The sequence below is a fragment of the Canis lupus genome, chromosome 27 (assembly GCF_003254725.2).
Source record: "Canis lupus dingo isolate Sandy chromosome 27, ASM325472v2, whole genome shotgun sequence".
NCBI lineage: Eukaryota > Metazoa > Chordata > Mammalia > Carnivora > Canidae > Canis > Canis lupus.
In genome coordinates this window covers 31,637,683-31,657,181 of record NC_064269.1, presented here as the reverse complement: position 1 = coordinate 31,657,181, position 19,499 = coordinate 31,637,683, and the positions used below count along the sequence as shown (strand labels likewise).

Below are 19,499 nucleotides of genomic sequence, written 5' to 3'. Positions count from 1 at the left end.
GTACTTCTATTTTCTCCCCTTTAAGGAGAAAGTGAGACAGCTAAGCAGGTGCCAAATTTATAACTGTAATAATGGCCTCCAACGGGAACTCTTTGCTATATTTTATCATCTATTTCTTCTTTGGAATTATTCAATTAATTCTCTCCTCCCATAATTCCTTGTCACATTGGTCTTGGGTGTGACCTATGCATTAGGATTTGTAAAAGCTCCCCCCTATAATTGTTTTAAATATTTTTTAAATTTATTTTAGGGTAGGGGGGAGGGGCAGAAGAAGGAGCTAGAGTCCTAATCAGACTCAGTGCTGAACACAGAGCATGATGCGAGACTCGATTCCACGACCCTGAGATCATAACCTGAGCCAAAACCAAGAGTCAGATGGTCAACCAACCGTACATTCAGGTGCCCCCCCCCCGCCCCACATAATTCTAATGTGTACCCAAAGGCTGAGAATGAATGGAGAGGAGATGCAAAGCATGGGTAAGGAAGCTCCTTAGGGAGCTTGCAATTCAATTCTGTGACCATCTGCTCTTAGAATCCCTGATTCTGCTAGATCTCCTTGGATGCCTCTACCTTCTGCTAGGGGAAGGCATCTCATTTAGTGCCAAGAACCTCTCTATGTGAAAGCAATGGCGTTTGTTGTAAGCATTAACAGAGCATCAAGGGGAAAATTCTGAGGTTGGAATCTCTGAAAAATATAATGCTTTTTAAATACCTTCCTGTGTTGTCAAGGTGTGGTCCTTGTGATCACAAGTAAAAAATTACTACCATAATGCCAAATAATGAAATTCTTTATTTTTTTCTTGTTCAGCTTTTATAGCAATCCATATCATCGGGATATTTCCTGGACCATGTGCTCAACCCAAAGATTAACCTTTGTGGAGAAAGACATTTAAAAGCAATACATATTTAATTCTAAAACTTAAAACCTTCTTCTGAGTAAGAAGAGATTAGAAGGAAAATTTAAAAAATAGTTGATATCCATCTGATATATGAGAGAATCTGGCTTTGAGTCAGAGAGATGCAAGGGGAAAAAAGAAGAGAAAAGGAGAAGAGAAGGGAAAAGGGAAGGAGAAAGAAAAGGAAGCTGACTGACTCAGAAAAAAGATGGAGAGGGGCACCTGGGTGGCTCAGCTGGTTAGGTGTCCAACTCTCAGTTTCAGCTCAGGTCATGATCTCAGGGTGGTGAGATCGAGCCCTCTCTCTTAGCTCCCTCCCTCCACCCCACTGGCCCTGGCACTGACTGTTGAATCTACTTGACATTCTCTCTCCCTCTCCTTCCACCCCTCCTCCCCCACCCTCACACACAAATGCACAAACTGTCTCTCTAAAATAAAATTTTAAAAGAAAAAAAGAAAAAAAAAAGAAGAAATTAAAAAAAAAAAAAAAACACTTGGAGACTGCTTCTTCACAGCCATATGAGATAAGTGACAAAGAACAGGCCTTCCTATTAATGAAAATAAGCTGCCAAAGTCCAGGACCATGCGGAAAATAACAAAGCATTTAATTATACAGTGACAGTTGCAGCGCTGGGGATTTCCCGGAGATTAATGGAGCAGCTGGGAAGAGTCGATGGCCCTGGGGACAGCCGAAATGATCCCAGTGAATGAATAATACCCAGGAAAAGCCTCTTGTTAACTTCGCTATTAAGCAGAAAATGGTGGAGGACCTGGGTGCCTGGTTTGTTTTCTCCTTTTTCTTCCTATTTAAAAAAACTTAACACAGGGGATAGCTTGGTTTCAATTAAGATTCCTACAGAGATAATTAGACTGTCTAATTTATCTCTCACCAAGTCTCTTAACCATGGATAAAACTTTCACTACACTGGGAGTTAGGATCAAGGTAATTGTTGAAAAGATGGGAAGGGCAGAAGAATAGATGTTATAAAAATTGAGCTTCTAAGAGGTGATAGAACAGGTGTTCAGATCAAGAATTAGGATGAGACCATGATGAACCCCAAGTAAAAGATACTATTCTTTTTGGAGAATAAGGCTTACAGTGTAAAGGAGAGTAAATGCAATATTCAGCACAACCATATGCTAAATATTAACATACTAATACAAAATTTAAATTTGACTTGACTGGCAGCCAGAAAGTTCCTTAGGTCTGGGGTCTTAGCACCATTACTAATTGGCCCATATGTCAGCGACCAGCTATACCACTGTTAACTCTTAAGTCTGACAATGTCTGATACTAACGTGAATTAAAGCCAAATATATTTATTGCTGCGTCTTGGTCATTTAGCTATTTTTAATAGCAAAACTCAATACTCTGAGACCTTTTCAATTGTCCTAGGAGAACTACAATGAAGTAAGCATTTATTATTCTTTTGTAGGATTATATCTTGCTTTCCTTTGCATTATCAGGAAATAAACAAATACCGAAGACACAAGGACCTAGAAAATTTCTTCCCATTATAGTAAATAAGAATAGATGATGCCAAACTGGGTCACAGAGTTCCAGAACTAGAATGGGTTCTTAAACAGGCAGTAGTTTTATTTTAAGGATGAGGAATAGATATCCAGAGACATGGATTATTTGCTTGCCCAAGGTCACAAGGCTAACCGTGGCAAAGTCAAGACCATAACTTCTGTCCCCACCCCCACCCAATCCAAAGTTCATATACTTCTACCAGCATTTTCTTTTTCTCACACGGTCAGCTTCTCCTTGGTGAAGAGATGTTTATCTTTCATTCTCTAATAGAATAAGCTTTTGACAAAGGACAAGAGAGCACACTCTGCTCAAAGATCCAAGCTTGGGTAAGCACTGTCAGTTGGAAAAGGTCACAATGTTTCTCTGATATAATAAGGAAGTTACACAAACACATGTACAAAGATTTCTAATCTACTGACATTCTTCTTTGATCATCATGCATGAAGAAATGTCCAGAAAGGAGACAGTATGAAGTATATCAATGAAAAGGGAGTAGTCTTGGGATCAGTTCTTGCTCTAACACTAATGCCTACACTAATTTATCTTCTCTACACTTTGGCTTTACCAAACAATGGGAATACATTTTACATATTTAGTGTGAAGATAAAAAATGAGTTAATTGTATGTAGCATATAATAGATACAATATAATGTGTGTTTATACCAAGAGCATATTAAAATTGTATGTAGCATGTAATGTGTACTTAATAGTAAGATTTTTATCTGTTCTTTCTTAACAGAGCCTTTCCAGCCAAAATGATAATTATTAGAGAGAAATAAATGTTCTAGAGAAGGAGGAACCTATTATTCCTTCCACAGTTTTCTACTCACCACGGGCAGGAGTTAAAAGAACACCCCAGACAACATGTCCTCTCAGGAGAGAGAAAGAGAGAGAGAGAGAGAGAAGGAGAGAGAGAGAGAGCAAGCGCACTCTTGGTCTCTTGACATCAGTGATCAAAAGAAGCCAAGGTTTCCCATATTGTCCCTCTTCCCAGTAAGTCAAGTAGAACTTTCTGTGATGATGGAAATGTTCTCTATTTACACTGTCCTTCCCAGATTCTTTTTCTTTTTCTTTTTTTGTTCTACCCAGATTATTGAAATAGCTGCCTAACTCTTTCTTTGTCCCACCCTTGTTTCAAATCTCTCTGCCCTAAATACACACCCTATTGTATTCTTAGTATAGAAATCAGAACAGTATAATTAAAATGCAAACCATATCGTATCACTGCTCTGCTTAAAATATTTCAGTGGCTTTTCATCTCATTCCAGTAAGAGTCAAAGTTGTTACACTGACCAATAAGCACCTATATGGTTTCACCATCTTCTAGAATCTCTCTGACCTCTTTCCCTTCCTCCATTCCACTCCTCTCCTCTCCAACTAAATTGGCCTCCCTCTTCAGTGTCCTTGCATACATAGAACCTTTGCACTTACTGTTCCATTTGCCTGGAATGCTTTTTATTCAGATAGCCAACCACAAGACTCACTCCCTCACTTTCTTCAGATCTTTGCTTAAATGACATCTTTTCATTGAAATCTTCCCTGATCACTCTTTAAAATTGCAACCCTCAACACTGTTTCTACTCCCATTTTTAATTTTTTTTCCATTACAGCTATGATCATTTGACATAATTTGCATTATTTTTTTCTTATTTTATCTCTTCCCCTTTAGAATGTAAATTCCATTATTTTTAAGTAATTGTTCCTTGTTATATTCCCAGAGTTTGGACTGTGTCTAGCATACAGTAGGTATTAAATAAACATTGGTTGTATAAATGTTCTCTAGCTAAAATATGAGGAAGAAGGAGCTTCTGGGAGAATTTACATGACCTTCACCAAAGTGAGGGCTAAGAAGTGGAGAGCTTGGTGAACCTCATCATCAAAAGTTCATGGAAAAGGCAGAAAGCCATAGCCTTCTAGTTATCACCAATTTCAGTAAGGATACAAACCAGGGAGCTTGACATTAACAGCTCTCTATAATTTCTTAGACTGTGAACATCCCCAAATATATTATTTTCATAACAATCTATTTTTTTTAATGCTTTGTGTTTTTTTAAGTTTATTTATTCATAAGATACACACACAGAGAGAGAGGCAGAGACACAGGTAGAGGGAGAAGCAGGCTCCCTACAGGGAGCCCGATGTGGGACTCCATCAGGAGACTCCACGATCACACCCTGAGCTGAAGGCAGACGCTTAACCACTGAGCCACCCAGGCATCCAATCTATTTATTTCTTAGCATTAACTTAAAATGTTAATTTTCTTAGTAACAGGAAGACAGGGAAGAATTGAGGTTACACTATATAGAGTCCAGGCTAAGGATACGATTAGAGGGGTTTGAAGAACTGTAAGAATTAAAGCAGATAGTGATAGTTTAAATAAAACCGTAAACACCATTAGGTCCATAGTGCCTGTGACAAGTGATACAGGATAACATGGGAAGCCAGCTGGGGTCTACAGTGGGTCCTCAGGATTTAAACAGAGAGAAGGCCTTTGGGATGCTGAAACACCTGAAAGCAAATGTCATTGGCAATGGGTGCCCATCATTTTAGAGAGATCCAAAGGTGGTAAGATGTTTCTTGGTTTGTAAATTAACACACTTATAATACTAGAACCAAAGGAAGTTTTTGATATTTGGAACATCTGGGTTAAGTACCTGAAAACATAAGGATAGATAAAAACAAGAAGAAAGACCCTTGGTTTAAGAGTTTAATAACGGACAGCTAAAGATAGAAAACACAAAAGAGAAGACAAAGTCATCCAGAGCAAGTAGATTCAGTTTCTGTGACTGCACAGCAAACTGCATAACAAATTTAGAGGCTCAAAACACCCTTGATTATCTCTTAAGTTCCTTGGGTCAGGAAATTCACCAGATTGCAGAGTCAGTTGGGATTGTGGTCTCATCAGAGGCTTGATTTGGGCAAGATGCACTTCCAGGCCTCTTCAGGTTGCTGGTAGAATTTCAATTCATGGCAGTTGTAAGACCCATGCTCATTTTCTTTGCTGGCTGTCAGCTCCTAGAGATTACCCATAACTTTTTGCCGTGCAGCCCTTTCACAACATGGTGTCTTATTCCTTCAGAGCCAGAACCGGGGTCTCTCACTTCAGTTGGCTGAGATGGAGTCATACATGATGTAACTTAATCATAGAAGTGACATCCCATTCTTGCCATTTTCTATAGGTTAGCAACAAGCTACAGTTTATGCCCAAACTCCAGGGAAGGGGATGTAACTCATTAGAGACGCTCTCCAGGTATGTCTGTCATACCCACACAAGCATCATCATAGAGCTCCAGATGACTACGTTTGAGTCACAGGCTGCCACTGCCATATATGATAGTGTGGATCTATGTGTAGACTAAGAAATGATGGACGGATTCTGGATGGGGAACTGAGCATTCTAAACAGGAAGTGTCCCTCACCCTCACCACCATCACACAAAAGAAACAGTAGCTTCTGTTCATTATACCTTCCGGAAATTTCTCAAATCTGTCCATGTTCTCTATAAAGCTCACCAGGTGTCAAGGTCTTTGCCATTCCTTGCTGGGACTGCTAGATCAGCTTCCTAACTGGTCTCCCTGAATCTCTGCCTCTGCCCTATCCCTCTTTATGATCTATTCTTCACACAGAAGCCAGAGTGATTTTTCTAAAACATAAATATGATAGCATAGCTCCCCAATAAAAGCGCTTTACTAGCTGTCCCTCTCATTTTAGTTACAAACTTCTTAATATAGTCTGGTTTCTGCTTCACCTCTTTAGCTCCCCCTGAGCTCCATGATCCATTCCAATTGGCGATGCTTGTTGTTTTTTCAAAAGCTCCATGTTTTTTCTTGCCTCCACTCTTGCTCTGCTATTTCTTCTGCCTGAAACATATCCCTATACCCCTCCTGCCTCCTCTCTCCCCAAACAACCCAGACTTGCTAACTTGTATTCATCTTTAGCTCTGTGATCTCTGATTCCCCAAGCCTAAATTAAGTGCTGCTTCTGTGTATCCCCACAGAACCATGTACCTCCCCTTTCCTGGCACTAGTTGCTTTATCAGGATCTACCTGGTTTATTAGCTGCTAAATCCCGAAACTAACAGTGATTCAACCTAGGGCTGCTGAGTAGCTGTTGAATGAATAAATGACAAGTTTTATGATTAGCAGCTATCTTGCCACTGTCCCAAATGTCTTACATTTATTTTCTAGTGTTGAAAAGTATAGAGAGATAACTAAATATCACATATGCAAGGACTTCTTGTGTGGAGATAATTTTAGACTTAAAAGAGTTGTAAAAATAGTAGAGTTCCCTATTCCTTTCACCCACATTCATGAAATGTTAACATCTTACATAACCATAGCACAATGACCACAACTAAGAAATTAACATTGGTACAGTACCATTAACTAAACTACAGCTCTTATTTGGTTTTACTAGTTTTTTCAGTAATGTCCCTTTTTTTTTTTCTCCCCTTCAGGATACAATGCAGGATCTCATGCTGCACATAGGATGGCCACATCTCCTTATTCTCTTCCAATCTGTGACAGATCCTCAGTCTTTCTTTGTCTTTCTTGACCTTGACATTTATAAAGAGTACTGGCCAGCTATTTATATAGAATGTCCTTCAATTTGGGCTTGTCTGATGTTAATCTGTGATCAGATATGAGATTATTGGAGTTACTGGAAAGAATGCCACCAAGATGATGTGTCCTTCTCAGGGCATCGTATCACTATGGCATTATGCCCTCTTCCTAGTGATGCTAACCTCTAGGACTTGGTTAAGGTGGTATCTGCCAGGTTTCTTCACTGTACAGTTACTATTGTTCCCTTTATAATTTTTTTGAAGATTTCTTTATTTACTAGAGAGAGAGTGTGTGCACATGGGCAGGGGGGAAGAGCAGAGTGAGAAACTCAAACAAGTCTGTGCTGAGTGCAGGTCCTGATATGGGACATGGTACAACAAGAATTGTATCCCACAACCCCTACATCATGACCTGTGCCGAAATCAAGAGCCAGATGCTCAACGTATGGAGGGATGCCCCTGTTCCCTGTGAAACATTCAGACTATGCAAATATCTTGTTTCTGCTTAAACTTTTACCCACTAAACCCACCCATGGTTGCCTGCAGCAATTATTACCATGTTGTTCAAATGTTCTATTTCCTTTGTTCATTCTTTAGTATTTAGAATTTCTTTATAAGGAAGGTTTGTCATTTCTTCCGCTTTTATTTCTTTAGTCACTTATTTGTTGCAAGACTATACTTCCAATCGCTTCTCGGCCTTTTGGCTAAGATCAAGTGAAGACTATACTTCCAGGGATCATTTCATAGTTTGTTTATATCAGTATGGATGCAAGAATATCCATGTTTTCCCCCGGGGTTATAATCAGTACTATTACTGGGTTTATGTTCATATTTTGTTCAAATGATTCCAGTTCTCACCCCTGGAAGCCCTTTCAGGTTAGTAGGCATGCCTCCATGCTCTGTTTTTCAGTTCTTCCTTACTTTCTGACACCACAAGATATCCAATGCTCATCTTTCATTTGTCTGCCCCAGCCCTGGAACCAACCACTTCTCCAGGGAATCCTGATTCCTTTTATTAGAGAATTATACTTGCCTGTCTGAACTCCACACCCATTCCCACACTTCCCGCACTGAAATCCTCTCTTCTGTTTCCCCTTAATATGACAGTTTTAGAAACCTATAAGGGTCCATGACATAATAACAGACATATGAAAATACAAAATAATAGAAAGGGTGCTGAATTTAGAGCTGGAAGATATTCCTGATAATCTAGCATTTTAACTCTGAGTCTGGTTTGGATAGAAAATATATTGTAAGTAAGAGCAAGTATAAATATCATTGCGAAGGAAGAAACGCTGCCTAAAAACACTTGGCTATTATTTTCCCTGCATGCGTTCTCCTGTTCCTAAATTTCAATGGAAGGCAAAGGATTCAGGTTATTATTATACTACAAAAAGGAGTGAATCGGTGAAAAGAGCCTTGCTTCTTTTTAGTCTCTACTTTCCCACCCCTCCCCCAAAAGGATTTGAATCTGAGATTTTCCTTTGCCAGCAGGAAAAAAAGTAAGTACCTCAAGAACAATCAAAACAATGACTCACAAACTGTGCAAGGATTTAAGATTATTTCCCTGTTTTGAGAACTTTGGGGGGATTATGCTAAATAATATGCTGAAGGGTAAAAAAGAGTGTGCAGCTGTAGGACATCTATGCTTGCATGACACACATTCACAGGATCCAGGCTGGACTCTAAATAACAAACACTGACTTCCTTCAAAAGCACATTCCAGGCCTGCTATTAAGGGAGCAAAGGCAAAAGACATTTAAGTATGATCATAAATGATCATTTAGAAGTCACTGGAAACTGATCTTTTGAAGCACTCTTTCTCTACTGTCTCATATATTGTCTGCTGCTCCCCAGGTCTCAAAATATATATGTTCTCCCCTCAGAACTATGCTTTTGAAAATAGCTTTTATTAGGTGGAATGTTTTTAATTAAGAAAAAAAAAAAAAGAAGCCTGATCTCTTGAAAAAGGTTGGTGTTCAGTGAAATCTGTACTAGGAATGTTTCGCTCTTTTACTAGCATTCCATTATCTCAGATTCATGCACTATATATACAGTCTTGGTGTTGTTTAAAAGCCTGGAGCCCATCTCTTCCCGGAATGCTTAACACGATGTCCAGTTTACAGCTGCCAAGAAAGGAGTGCTATTTTGCTGTATTGGTTAAAAGCAATTCTGTTGACCATAGCAGGACCTCTTGCTGTGTCCATACTTCACCCTCTGGTTGCTGCACGATACTGGGTTGATTGTCTGACCACTGAGAACTTGATGAAATCCATAAAGAAAACCCTACTGGTGGTTGTCAGGTTCTCCAGGTATAATTTCCACAACTATCTCAATATCCACCAGTTAAGCAAGATCAATTTCCAGGTTGTTAGATGGCACAGAGTAACTTACATCAAGGATTCACCCTCAACATGTATCAGAAATTGAGTTTTTTTTTTTGTTGTGTTTCTTAAGGATCTTTATATATTGTCTTCCAATATATTGTCTTCCAATATACAAAGGTTTAACGTATTCCCCAGAAAGTTAGAGCGTATCAAATTAATGCTTGCAAAGTGACTTGGGTAAAGTCCTCCTGAACATCATTATAGTTGTGGCTAATGGACAAGTAGGGAAAGATTCTAATGAGTCACCCAGAGATGGTGGCAGAATGGCAGAGATTCCCTCACTGCCTTCAAGAGGGTTGCTATGGGTGAGGTCCAACATGGGCTAAGGATTAGCCTAACCCAATACAGATGGAATGAGGTACAAACTCTTTGAGACCCCTTACCTGTCTTTCCCATGTTATGTACAAAGGCCACTGTCCCAAATGCAAAAGGTACCTAATTAGGAAGTAAAGAGTTGGATCATCAGAGACAGGTCATTATTAATCTCCAATCTTTCCTGCCTACTCATCTTCTTCCTGCTAAGTAGGTGGCCTTCACTCTGCTCTGGGGATGATTGTGTATCCTGGTTCTGAAACCACTCATGGAAAATCTCCATTTACTTTCTTAATGCACAACAAGTTTGGCTGTTTTTTTTTTTTTTAACTGTTGGTTTAGTTAATTGCCCAAATCCATCAGCATTTATTTGTCTCAAATTGAACTGAGGTCAAAAGAAAATCAGTTCAGGAAGGTGGGAGGAAATCAGAGTTGGCTGCCATATGGCACCAAACTGAGGCAAGCAGATACCTAGAAGTTGCATCACTGATGATAAATACACTATTAACATGCCATCCTCCTCCCCAGAAGGCTTGCAGCTTCAGTTACCATCCTATGTTCCCATCACCAAATCACATTTAAATTGGATTTATGAACAACTTAAGATGGAGAGCCACTCAATCAGATGGTTTTGTGTTTTATGTATCTTGAGATATTTAAAATAAGCTGGACAGACAAGCATGTGAAAAGGACATAGCTGTCTACCCAGAATGCTCACTGGACTGCATGCATGCTTCACCCACAGCAACACTCTCAAAGCTGTGTGACTTTTGACTACCTGAGGAATATGAGCCAATGACATCTCTTCTCCCTTCATGACATTTAAAATCTGGGAAAGAAATGGCTATTCCTCCACAAATTATGTCAGTAAGCCCTCTGCAGTCAACAATTTGTTGAACAGGATCCATCCTGAGTCAAGTTAGAAAGCAGCCCAGTCCTAGAGATACGTGGGATGTGCACACCATCCATGTGAAATGGTGTGGATGCAGAGGTTTTGTTTGTTGATGGAAAAAAGGAAAACATTTTGTTCTACCCAGGCACAGCTTTTCTGACTGAAGAGTTGATCCTGGATGAAGATAATTAACATCAGCTTGCTACAAGGTTGGCAGAGATATGCTGGAAAATGACCCCTTGTCTTAGCCGATCTTTTCCCTTGAGGAAGTATTTCTCAAACAGATGCAACCCCCAGCTCAGGCTTCATCTGAGTGACTGTGCTTGAGTTTTAAGCCCTCGTGCAAAGGTCAGTCAGGTCTCCTCTACTTCCAAGACTGTGGACCTCGCACCCAAAATATGCCGAGTCAACTCAAGCAAACACACAAGTGAAGAGGAAGCTTTTGGTGAGTGGTGAATAGTTAGTTTACACTGAAAACAAAATCCATGCCACCTCTCTCGGATGATAAATTGTTTTTTAAAGACCTGCAGAAGAGGTGATTCCCCAGTTGCAGGCAGTAGTTCATTCAAAGAAAGGGGTTTTTTACCCCTATTGTGTTGTACTGGAGAGGAATAGCTATTCTTCAGCATTCATGGCACAGTTTATATTTAACAAATACTGTGTGATCCTTCTTAATTGCTGACACTGAAACAGAAGAGTCCTAGGTGAGAGCAAGAAGAGAGGTGAAAGCAAGGTCAGGAACAAGGGAGAAAGTTGCTAATCACAAAGTAAGGTCGAGGGGTTCCATCTCATGTATAATAACAATTGCTAACACTGACTGAGCTTTCAGTAGTTGTCAGGCACTGTTCTAAGTATGCTCATAGATTATTCCACTTAATACTTACAATGACACCTGGGGCAGTCTTTCATTCTACAAATATTTATTGAGCAACTACATACAACGTGTCAAACACTAGTCTGGGTGCTGGGGCTGTTGCACGTGTCATAACACAAAAATGCCTGTATTCTGTAGCTTTCATTGCAGGGAAGCCAAGAAGCAGTGCAGCCAGGATCCGAATTCAAGAAGTCTGGCTACTGAGCTATAAAATTATTATAGTTATTAGCAAGGTATCATAAAATGCAGCCTCTTTTGGAGCCAATGGGAATCTCATAAATCACCAATAGTTAAAAGTGAAACAATTGGGAGATATTTGCATTCTCTGATACTATTGGATTGGCGAAATTGAACTACTCTCAACTAGGACAGTCTAAGCAGGCAAGGCCTAGAACTGAAGAGAGCTAGCATTTGCAGTCAGCGCTCCTGGGTTCCAGTTCTGAACCACCATTCACTACATCTATGCTGTGGGCAAGTTGCTAAACCTCTTGGAACCTCCATTTACTCATCAGTAAGACAGAGATCATAACAAGACCTAAATGGTGGTGCTATGATGAGCCATTAGGTGAGGTATTATAAGTAAAGTATTTTGTAAAATGCCTGGTGTTCTGTGAAGGAAGATATTTTTATTATTCACTGTTTAGGGGCCCTCAATGCTAGACAACAGAATGTTCTCATGAAGCTAACTTAAGTCATCTTAGGAATGTGAGCCCTGCACCTTATAAATTCCTGACTATACAGACCAGGGCACACTACACCCATCTGTCTTCAGCATGTGTGCTCATGGGGGTGGGCAGTGCACAGAGAGTGGACAGGCTGCCCTGCCTGACCCAGGGCACTATTTAGCCTGACTCAGAGGCTGAGCAACCTGTATTGGGGAGACTGGTTTTCATCCTGTGCCACCAGCTTTGCTTCCTTTAGGTGTCTGCCCTAAAAAAGCCCAGGTTATCTAGGGCCCATAGAAAACCAAGATTCCTAAAGATCATAAACTGCTTTGTCTATGAGGATATCACTTGGCCTGGATCCCCGTATTCAATGCTTCAGTTCTCTTTAGTGGTGGACTAAACTTTCCCTTTTATCTCTCTTACGGTCTTCTCCCTTGGTGAGGATGCATCCATTGAGATATGTGCATGGTTTGAACAACTATGGGTATAGCCTCCTCTCCTATGTGTACCATTCTCTAAGGCAGCCCCTTCTTTTCCAAGAGGGGTGCAGGACTCCAGTCCACCCAGAACATGCCTCACTCAAATGATCACTCATTGTGATGCCCTGTACTTGGAAACTAACTAGCTATGATTCTTTAGCATTTTGGTCATCTCCACTCAGTTGGTCTCCATGAAGTCTTATTAGGACTCCATTCCTGAGTTTTCACAGACTATTTTGAACTTTGGGGCAAGGGGGCAAATGTAGACACAGACTCAGAGAATTTATTTTGGATAGAAAATATTGATTCTCAGCAGTTTCACACTGTATGCAGCCAAATTTTCTAGGAGCCTCAATTTTCATGCACAAGAATCCAAATTATCACACATTTACTACTCAACAACACAAACTTATCATCTTATACTTTTGTAGGCCCCTGACAGTTATCAGGGCCCCTCTGGAGGCTAGGAGAGAATCCATTTCCCTGCCTCCTCCAGCCCCCAGAGTTTATCCATATTTTTTGGCCAATGGTCCCCTTTCTCTGTCCTCAAAGCCAGCACCTCATTACACCTCTGTGACCATTCCTTCTTAGTCACATCTTCCCTTTGCCTCCCTGCAGCACATCTCTGACCTCAGCCTAGAAAGGTTCTTCAATTTTTAGGAATCATGGGATTAGGCTGGGCAATCTAGAAGAATCTCCTCATGTCAAGGTTCATAACTTCAATCATATCTGTAAAGTCCCCTTTGCCATGTAAGAAAATATATTGACAGGTTCTTGAGATTGGGGCATGGATATCTTTGGGGAGTCATTACTCTGCCCATTGCAATGCTCTCACAGCCCCCAATGGGAGTTCCACATGCAAATATATTCACTACATTCTAAGGTTCTCAATATTTACAGTCTATTATATCTATTCATAGTCCCAAAGTTCACATTATTCTCACCAGCTCCAAAGTCCCAAATCTCATTAACTACCTCATATAAACCAGCTATGGGTGAGGCTCTGGGTGGCAACAGGAGGTAATCTTTTTCCAATGCAAATATTTTAAAAATAACACAGTTGTTACTGTTTCTATAGTTAACACATTTTATCAAATGCTTCCATTTGGTGATGGCATTCAAAAAGACCATGAGTGGGTATTTTGTTTCCTTTTGTTTATTCCAAAAGACTATGAGTGGGTATCTTGTTTTGTTTTGTTTCTGTATGTCCCCATATGTCTACTGCATTCCACTTTAATCTTTCCATTCTGTCTGCAGCTCTAAAAAGCTACATATGAAACTAAATGAAGACGAAATATTAAGCCCATTAGAATCTCAGAATTTTCCATATATTTCAAACTTAGGAAACACTACTACTCATAGAGGGTTTAGGTTTTTGACTTTTTGGAGTAATACTCTTAGTCAACACACACACATGCACACACACACACACAGACATTCATCAAGTAACAGTGGAGATTAGAAAATTACCTAACTTAATTGAATGGCTAGTCCAGTATCTTTTAAAATTCAGTTTCGTTTCCACCTTTATTGATATATCTTCATAGAAAAATACTCCAAGATTAAAATAAACCTGATATTTCTTGGAAATTGCTTTCTTTATGTTTGCATTTGTTTACCAATAAAACAAAACCCTTTCACTGTCATAAAATTATAGTAAATTTGGAGTCATTCAAACCAGGACATGTTAGAAATAAACATATCAATAGTGCGAATTGTGTCAGAACTTAATACGAGGTGCAGAGGACTTAAAATAAGCTTGACTAAGCAAAGGAATTTGGGAGACTCTGATGACTATTCTATAGGGGATCAAATAATATAGAAGTGTTTAATTACTAACTATGGCAATGCAATATTGCATAAATAAAAGATAATCTTTAAAAATCTTGTTTTGTGATACTTTAAGTAAAATGCACTTACAGAAGCTACATTTTCTCATGATGGTTGGTTTGAGAATTTCGTAATTTGCACTGAAAAAAACCTCCTTTTTACTGAATCTGAAACAGTGACCTGAAAAACTATATGCAAAGTTTCCACCTTGACATCACAACTGTTTATGCCAATTATTCATCCAAAATAGCACCACTATAATGTAATTTGAATTACAATATAAAATGAATTATCAATTATCGGATTAAAAATAATTGGCAACAATAAATGATGGTAGTCCCTTGCAGTTATAAGCAGCATCATACTTTAACAAATTTATTGACCTATAAGTCTCCAGCAATAATTAATCACAAATTATTCATAGCAGATAAAGGATCTTGAGTTATCTGATGGGATCCAAACCTGCCCAATCTGCCCTCATAAAATGTTTGAAGCCTTTTGGCATTTTGCCCTGTGTAGGAGCCTGATTCTTTCAGCTATTTGGTTCACAAGAACATCTTGTATTTCAGTGAAGAAAAACAACACTCTCCTATTGTGACAAATAATGGAGGAAATCTCTGCAATCCAATATTTCTAACACACATCATTTTAAAATTTTGACTTGACTATATATTTTCCTTAATGTTGACATGCTAGGACTTTCATGTTTTTAAAAAGCTTCTGAGTTTTGCTTTTGGGGCTCTTCCAGGTCAATTTATTAGTGTATCCTCCCTTCCCACTGAGGATATTTAACACACTTCACATTTTTCACATATGCAATGTTAGGCTCTTCTGTCTTTATAATTTCCATCTTCTTCCTAGCACCTCCTTCACATACTGCTGGGTCTCAAAAGCCAAATGAGAGGTTTTAGCATGAAATCATAGGCAGAATTTGGAATTGAAATATTATTTTTAAAACTGAGCCGAATAAAAATGTAATATAAGGCAATAAGATCTCTTAGTAATCACCGTCTTCTCTGTTCTGGTTCCTCATTTTCCTTAGTAATGGATCAAGTAAATAAAGTAGTTTTCATAGATACCAAATTATCTAAATGAGTGCTTCTAAGTACTGAGGAAGAGAAGGGGGGCAGGAGAGGGAAAGAAAACACTCATGGAGTATTTCTAGTATTGTGGTTGACATTTTGTTAGAAAACTTCACAAGTATCATAGATAAAAGGACAGACAGTGAAGGCAAAATGCCTGGGTTTGAATTCCAGCTTTGCCAGAATCTAGTCACTACCTGTGTGGCCTGGCACAAATTACTTACTCTTTGGGACCTCAAGCTACCCATCTGTAAAGAAGGGATAGTAATAGGGCCAAATCTATAGAGCAGTTGAGGTAATTATTTGGGGTCATATGTGTTGTGCCCTATAATAGTGCTTGGCTTATAATTGATGCTGTAAGCATTAGCTAGTTATTATTATTGCTGACTATTATTAGATCTCATTCGGTTTGGGTGCACCAGAGCCCACATATAAGATGGTTATTATCATTTGTATTTTACTGAAGAGGAAACTGGGCTCCCCAAAGGTAAGTAAGCTAATCACACACACAGTTCCCAAATGATCTGTTGGGCTCCAAGGCTGTGCTTCTGCCACTGAAGGGAATGAGGACTGCTGAACTAGCTCTGGGCATATTTTAGAGGACTTTTCCTGGAACTGAACCAGCATGATGGTGAAAGCTCTTCTCTCCTGACTACCATTCAGTTCCTATCTCTTTCTTTCACTTTGTTGTCCTTTTCCCCCCTTCTAATTCCCAACATTCATGACATATGTGAATTGGTATGAGGAAAACATCATAATCTTGAAAGATAAGAAATAAGAGAGAAGCCTCCTTCAAGGTCTCTCCAAGTATTTTCCACTGATTTCTCTTCCTTTTCTCAATTCCTCTAGCATTTATGGTCTGAACTAAACTGCTAGAACATGTTATGTATGATCTAAATTGCTAAATTGCAATTATACCTCTATAAATTTCTGATAAGTAGTTTATCAGATTTCACCTTTTGAAAACTCATGAAGAGTTCCATCCTTTCTTGAAGGCTCTCCTTCTGTATTCCTCCCCAACTGTCTTTCCAAATGGGCCCTGAGCCAGAATTGAGTAAAAAAATCAATCATTCAAAAAAAAAAAATCAATCATTCTAAGATCTATAGCTTAGTTGTATCCATGCAATGCAATTGGCATTTTGTCCATGTAATTTCATGGTTTTGATAATACGTTGTGGTTATATAAAATGTTATCACCAGGAAGAGCTAGGTGATGCATACACGAGAACTCTCTGTACTGTTTTGCAACTCTGACAATTCTTTTAAAAAACATTTCAGGATAAAAAATTATAAAAATCAATCATTCTGCTGGAACACAAACTATCACTAGCTGATTTCTAATTGTAAGTCATACATATATCCAACAAAGCACTAAGTCTTGGAAGACAAAAACAAGGATATAGTTCTCTGGACTTCCCCCACAAATATTGACATTATAGATAGGAGGACGGAGAGAGTGGAAGAGTTGGGAACATAGGAGGAAATTTCATAAACATTTGTAAATTGATAAGTGAGAGACAGGAAATCATGGATTAAATTTTGGGACTCAAAGATCCAAATTCATGGTTGCTATGCTCCTGTTTTCATCTCTTTTGGAACACTGTGGAAAAATTAATTTAAGATTATAAAATATTTGAATGGAAAAATGTCCCTGACATTGGAACAGATAACCATTACTCATATCACCATGCATGGCTGAATCTTCCTTTAAAACCTCTAACTTAACATGTGTTGCCAAATGACTAGGAAGCTGGCTCCGTTGTTAGATTCAGTTGTAATTTATGGGGTTCATAATGCACAAAAAAGTCAAATAGTTTTCAGACAAATAAATATTCACAATTTTTTATTCTTTTTAAATTTTTGGCTTTTCCTCTTAAATTACTGCCCAATGGCATAAAACAAAAGAGAATTTAAAAAAATATTTTAAAAAACAAGGAAATGCATCATTGAGAAAAAGATGTTATCTTTCTACCCCAACGGTGGAAACTTAGGAACTTTTGTCAATAATAGAGTTCTACATACCATTCCATAAGTTTTATAAATGCCACTGTCAAAGAGCAGTTAAAAATCATTTTTCCAAGTCATTGTTCCAAAAGTAAAACTATCTTACTTTAGTTCTACATTTGCCTTAACTTGACACAGTGAAGCTTGGTGTTAATGAAAAGTTCAAGGTTATGGGTTCAATTCCTATGTGGACTGCTTAGCTTCTCTCAATAGAAAGTTCACTATTGTGGTCTTAGGCTATATGTTTAATTTCCAGACACTTAACAATGCAGTTTAGCTGAACTGACCCCTACTATTGTCAAACATCTCATCTCAAAACCAAAGCTCAGCATGTCACAGTTGTTGAAGTATATATTCTTTTTTTAAAAGAAAACTTACCATAGAGTGAAAAATTCTAGTTGTAAGAAACCTCAGAAAAACCTCACATTTGCTTTGTCCCAGAGAGTATTTTTGGCTCACCTAATCCACTCACACTCAGATTAGCCTCATGAGGGCAGATAGCCCATCCGTTTTTTTACCACTGTATCACCAGTACTTATGGCAGTGACTGGCACTCACTGTTTCTAACACACAGCTGGAGAAGAGCTCCATGCATTTTCAATGTTGCAAACACCTATTTCAAATGGAAATTGAGTACTTAGCAAGCTTAACACAATGGTTCCCAAAACGTGGTCCCCAGACTAGCAGCATCAGAATCATCTGGGAACTTGTTAGAAATACAAATTCTCTGACTCTACTACAGATCTACTGAACCAGAGCCTCTGGGGATGGGGTCCTGAAACATGTATTTGAACAAGCCCTCCGTGTGATTCTGAGGTAGGCTAAAGTTTGCTAGCAACTGGGATAACCCAATGAAGAAAATCTCTTTCCAAACTCAGTGGGGATTTGCAGTGGCAGTTCCGAATCACATAAATCCTTCCATTTTAGTGCAGAAGTGTACATTCAAATCCTGGATGAGTGTCTGAAAAATTACTTCCTTCCTTTTTTAAAACAAGATTTATTTATTTGAAAGAGAGAGAGAGAGAGACTGAGAGTGCTTGTGGCCTGAGTGTGGCAAAGAGAGAAGAAGAGAATCTCAGGCAGACTCTATCTCAAGACCCTGAGATCATGACCTGAGCTGAAATCAGGAGTCAGATGCTTACCTGACTGAGTCAGCCAGGTGCCCCTAAAAAACAACTTTTTGTAGAGAATAGATACTTGGACCAATAAAAGCTGATCACGGTTATGCACTTTATATAATGATATACCTTGAATCCTAAGAATATGAGACAAAAACAAGAAATGCTAAATATAACATTAAGCAAGGGATTATAACTGTAAGCCATCCTCCCACATCACTCTTTCTAAGGCAAATCTAAATAGAATTTATTTAATGAACACAGAAGTAATGTGATATGCTGGTAATGTCCTCACACTTAGAGCCAAAGACCTTTGTTTTTCTTTACTGGCTATAAATTACCCAAAAAAACTCATTGGGATTCTTAATCATTTCAGTGAGCTAAATTATACCAAAGTGGAAAATTCTATGCATGAATAAGAGCATCAAGGGCCCATAATGTTTAAAACCAACATATTTCTAGATGACAGAAAATAAAGAAGGGTGATACATATACTAGATCCAAAAGTCTCCAGAATAGGCCAGGAGAATAGATGAAATCTAACGAAACTATGTTTAAAAGGATGAAAATAAACTTCTAACCTGGGTTAAAGATTTTATTTATTTATTCATGAGAGACACAGAGGGAGAGGCAGAGACATAGACAGAGGGAGAAGCAGGCTCCCTGCAGGGAGCCCTATGGGGGACTCGATTGCTGGACTGCTGGGATTTTTCTTTTTTAAGATTTTATTTATTTATTCATGAGAGTCAGAGAGAGAGAGAGAAAGAGAGAGAGAGAGAGAGAGAAGCAGGCTCCATGCAGGGAGCCTGACATGGGACTCTATCCCAGGACTCCAGCATCAGGCCCTGGGCTGAAGGTGGCGCTA

The 19,499-nt window shown here is 38.9% G+C and overlaps 1 protein-coding gene across 5 annotated transcripts in view; it reads right to left on the bottom strand.

Annotated features, from left to right (window-relative positions):
- RERG (RAS like estrogen regulated growth inhibitor) overlaps window positions 1-19,499 on the bottom strand; it is a 113,454-nt gene that overhangs the window by 79,033 nt on the left and 14,922 nt on the right. For 2 of the 5 annotated variants that reach the window (XM_049102587.1, XM_049102589.1), the window contains one exon: window positions 9,762-9,813. The exons of the other annotated variants lie outside the window; for them this stretch is intronic. In XM_049102587.1, coding sequence (XP_048958544.1) covers window positions 9,762-9,813 — 52 coding nt within the window. The remainder of the gene's footprint in view (window positions 1-9,761; window positions 9,814-19,499) is intronic. 5 annotated transcript variants of the gene reach the window in all.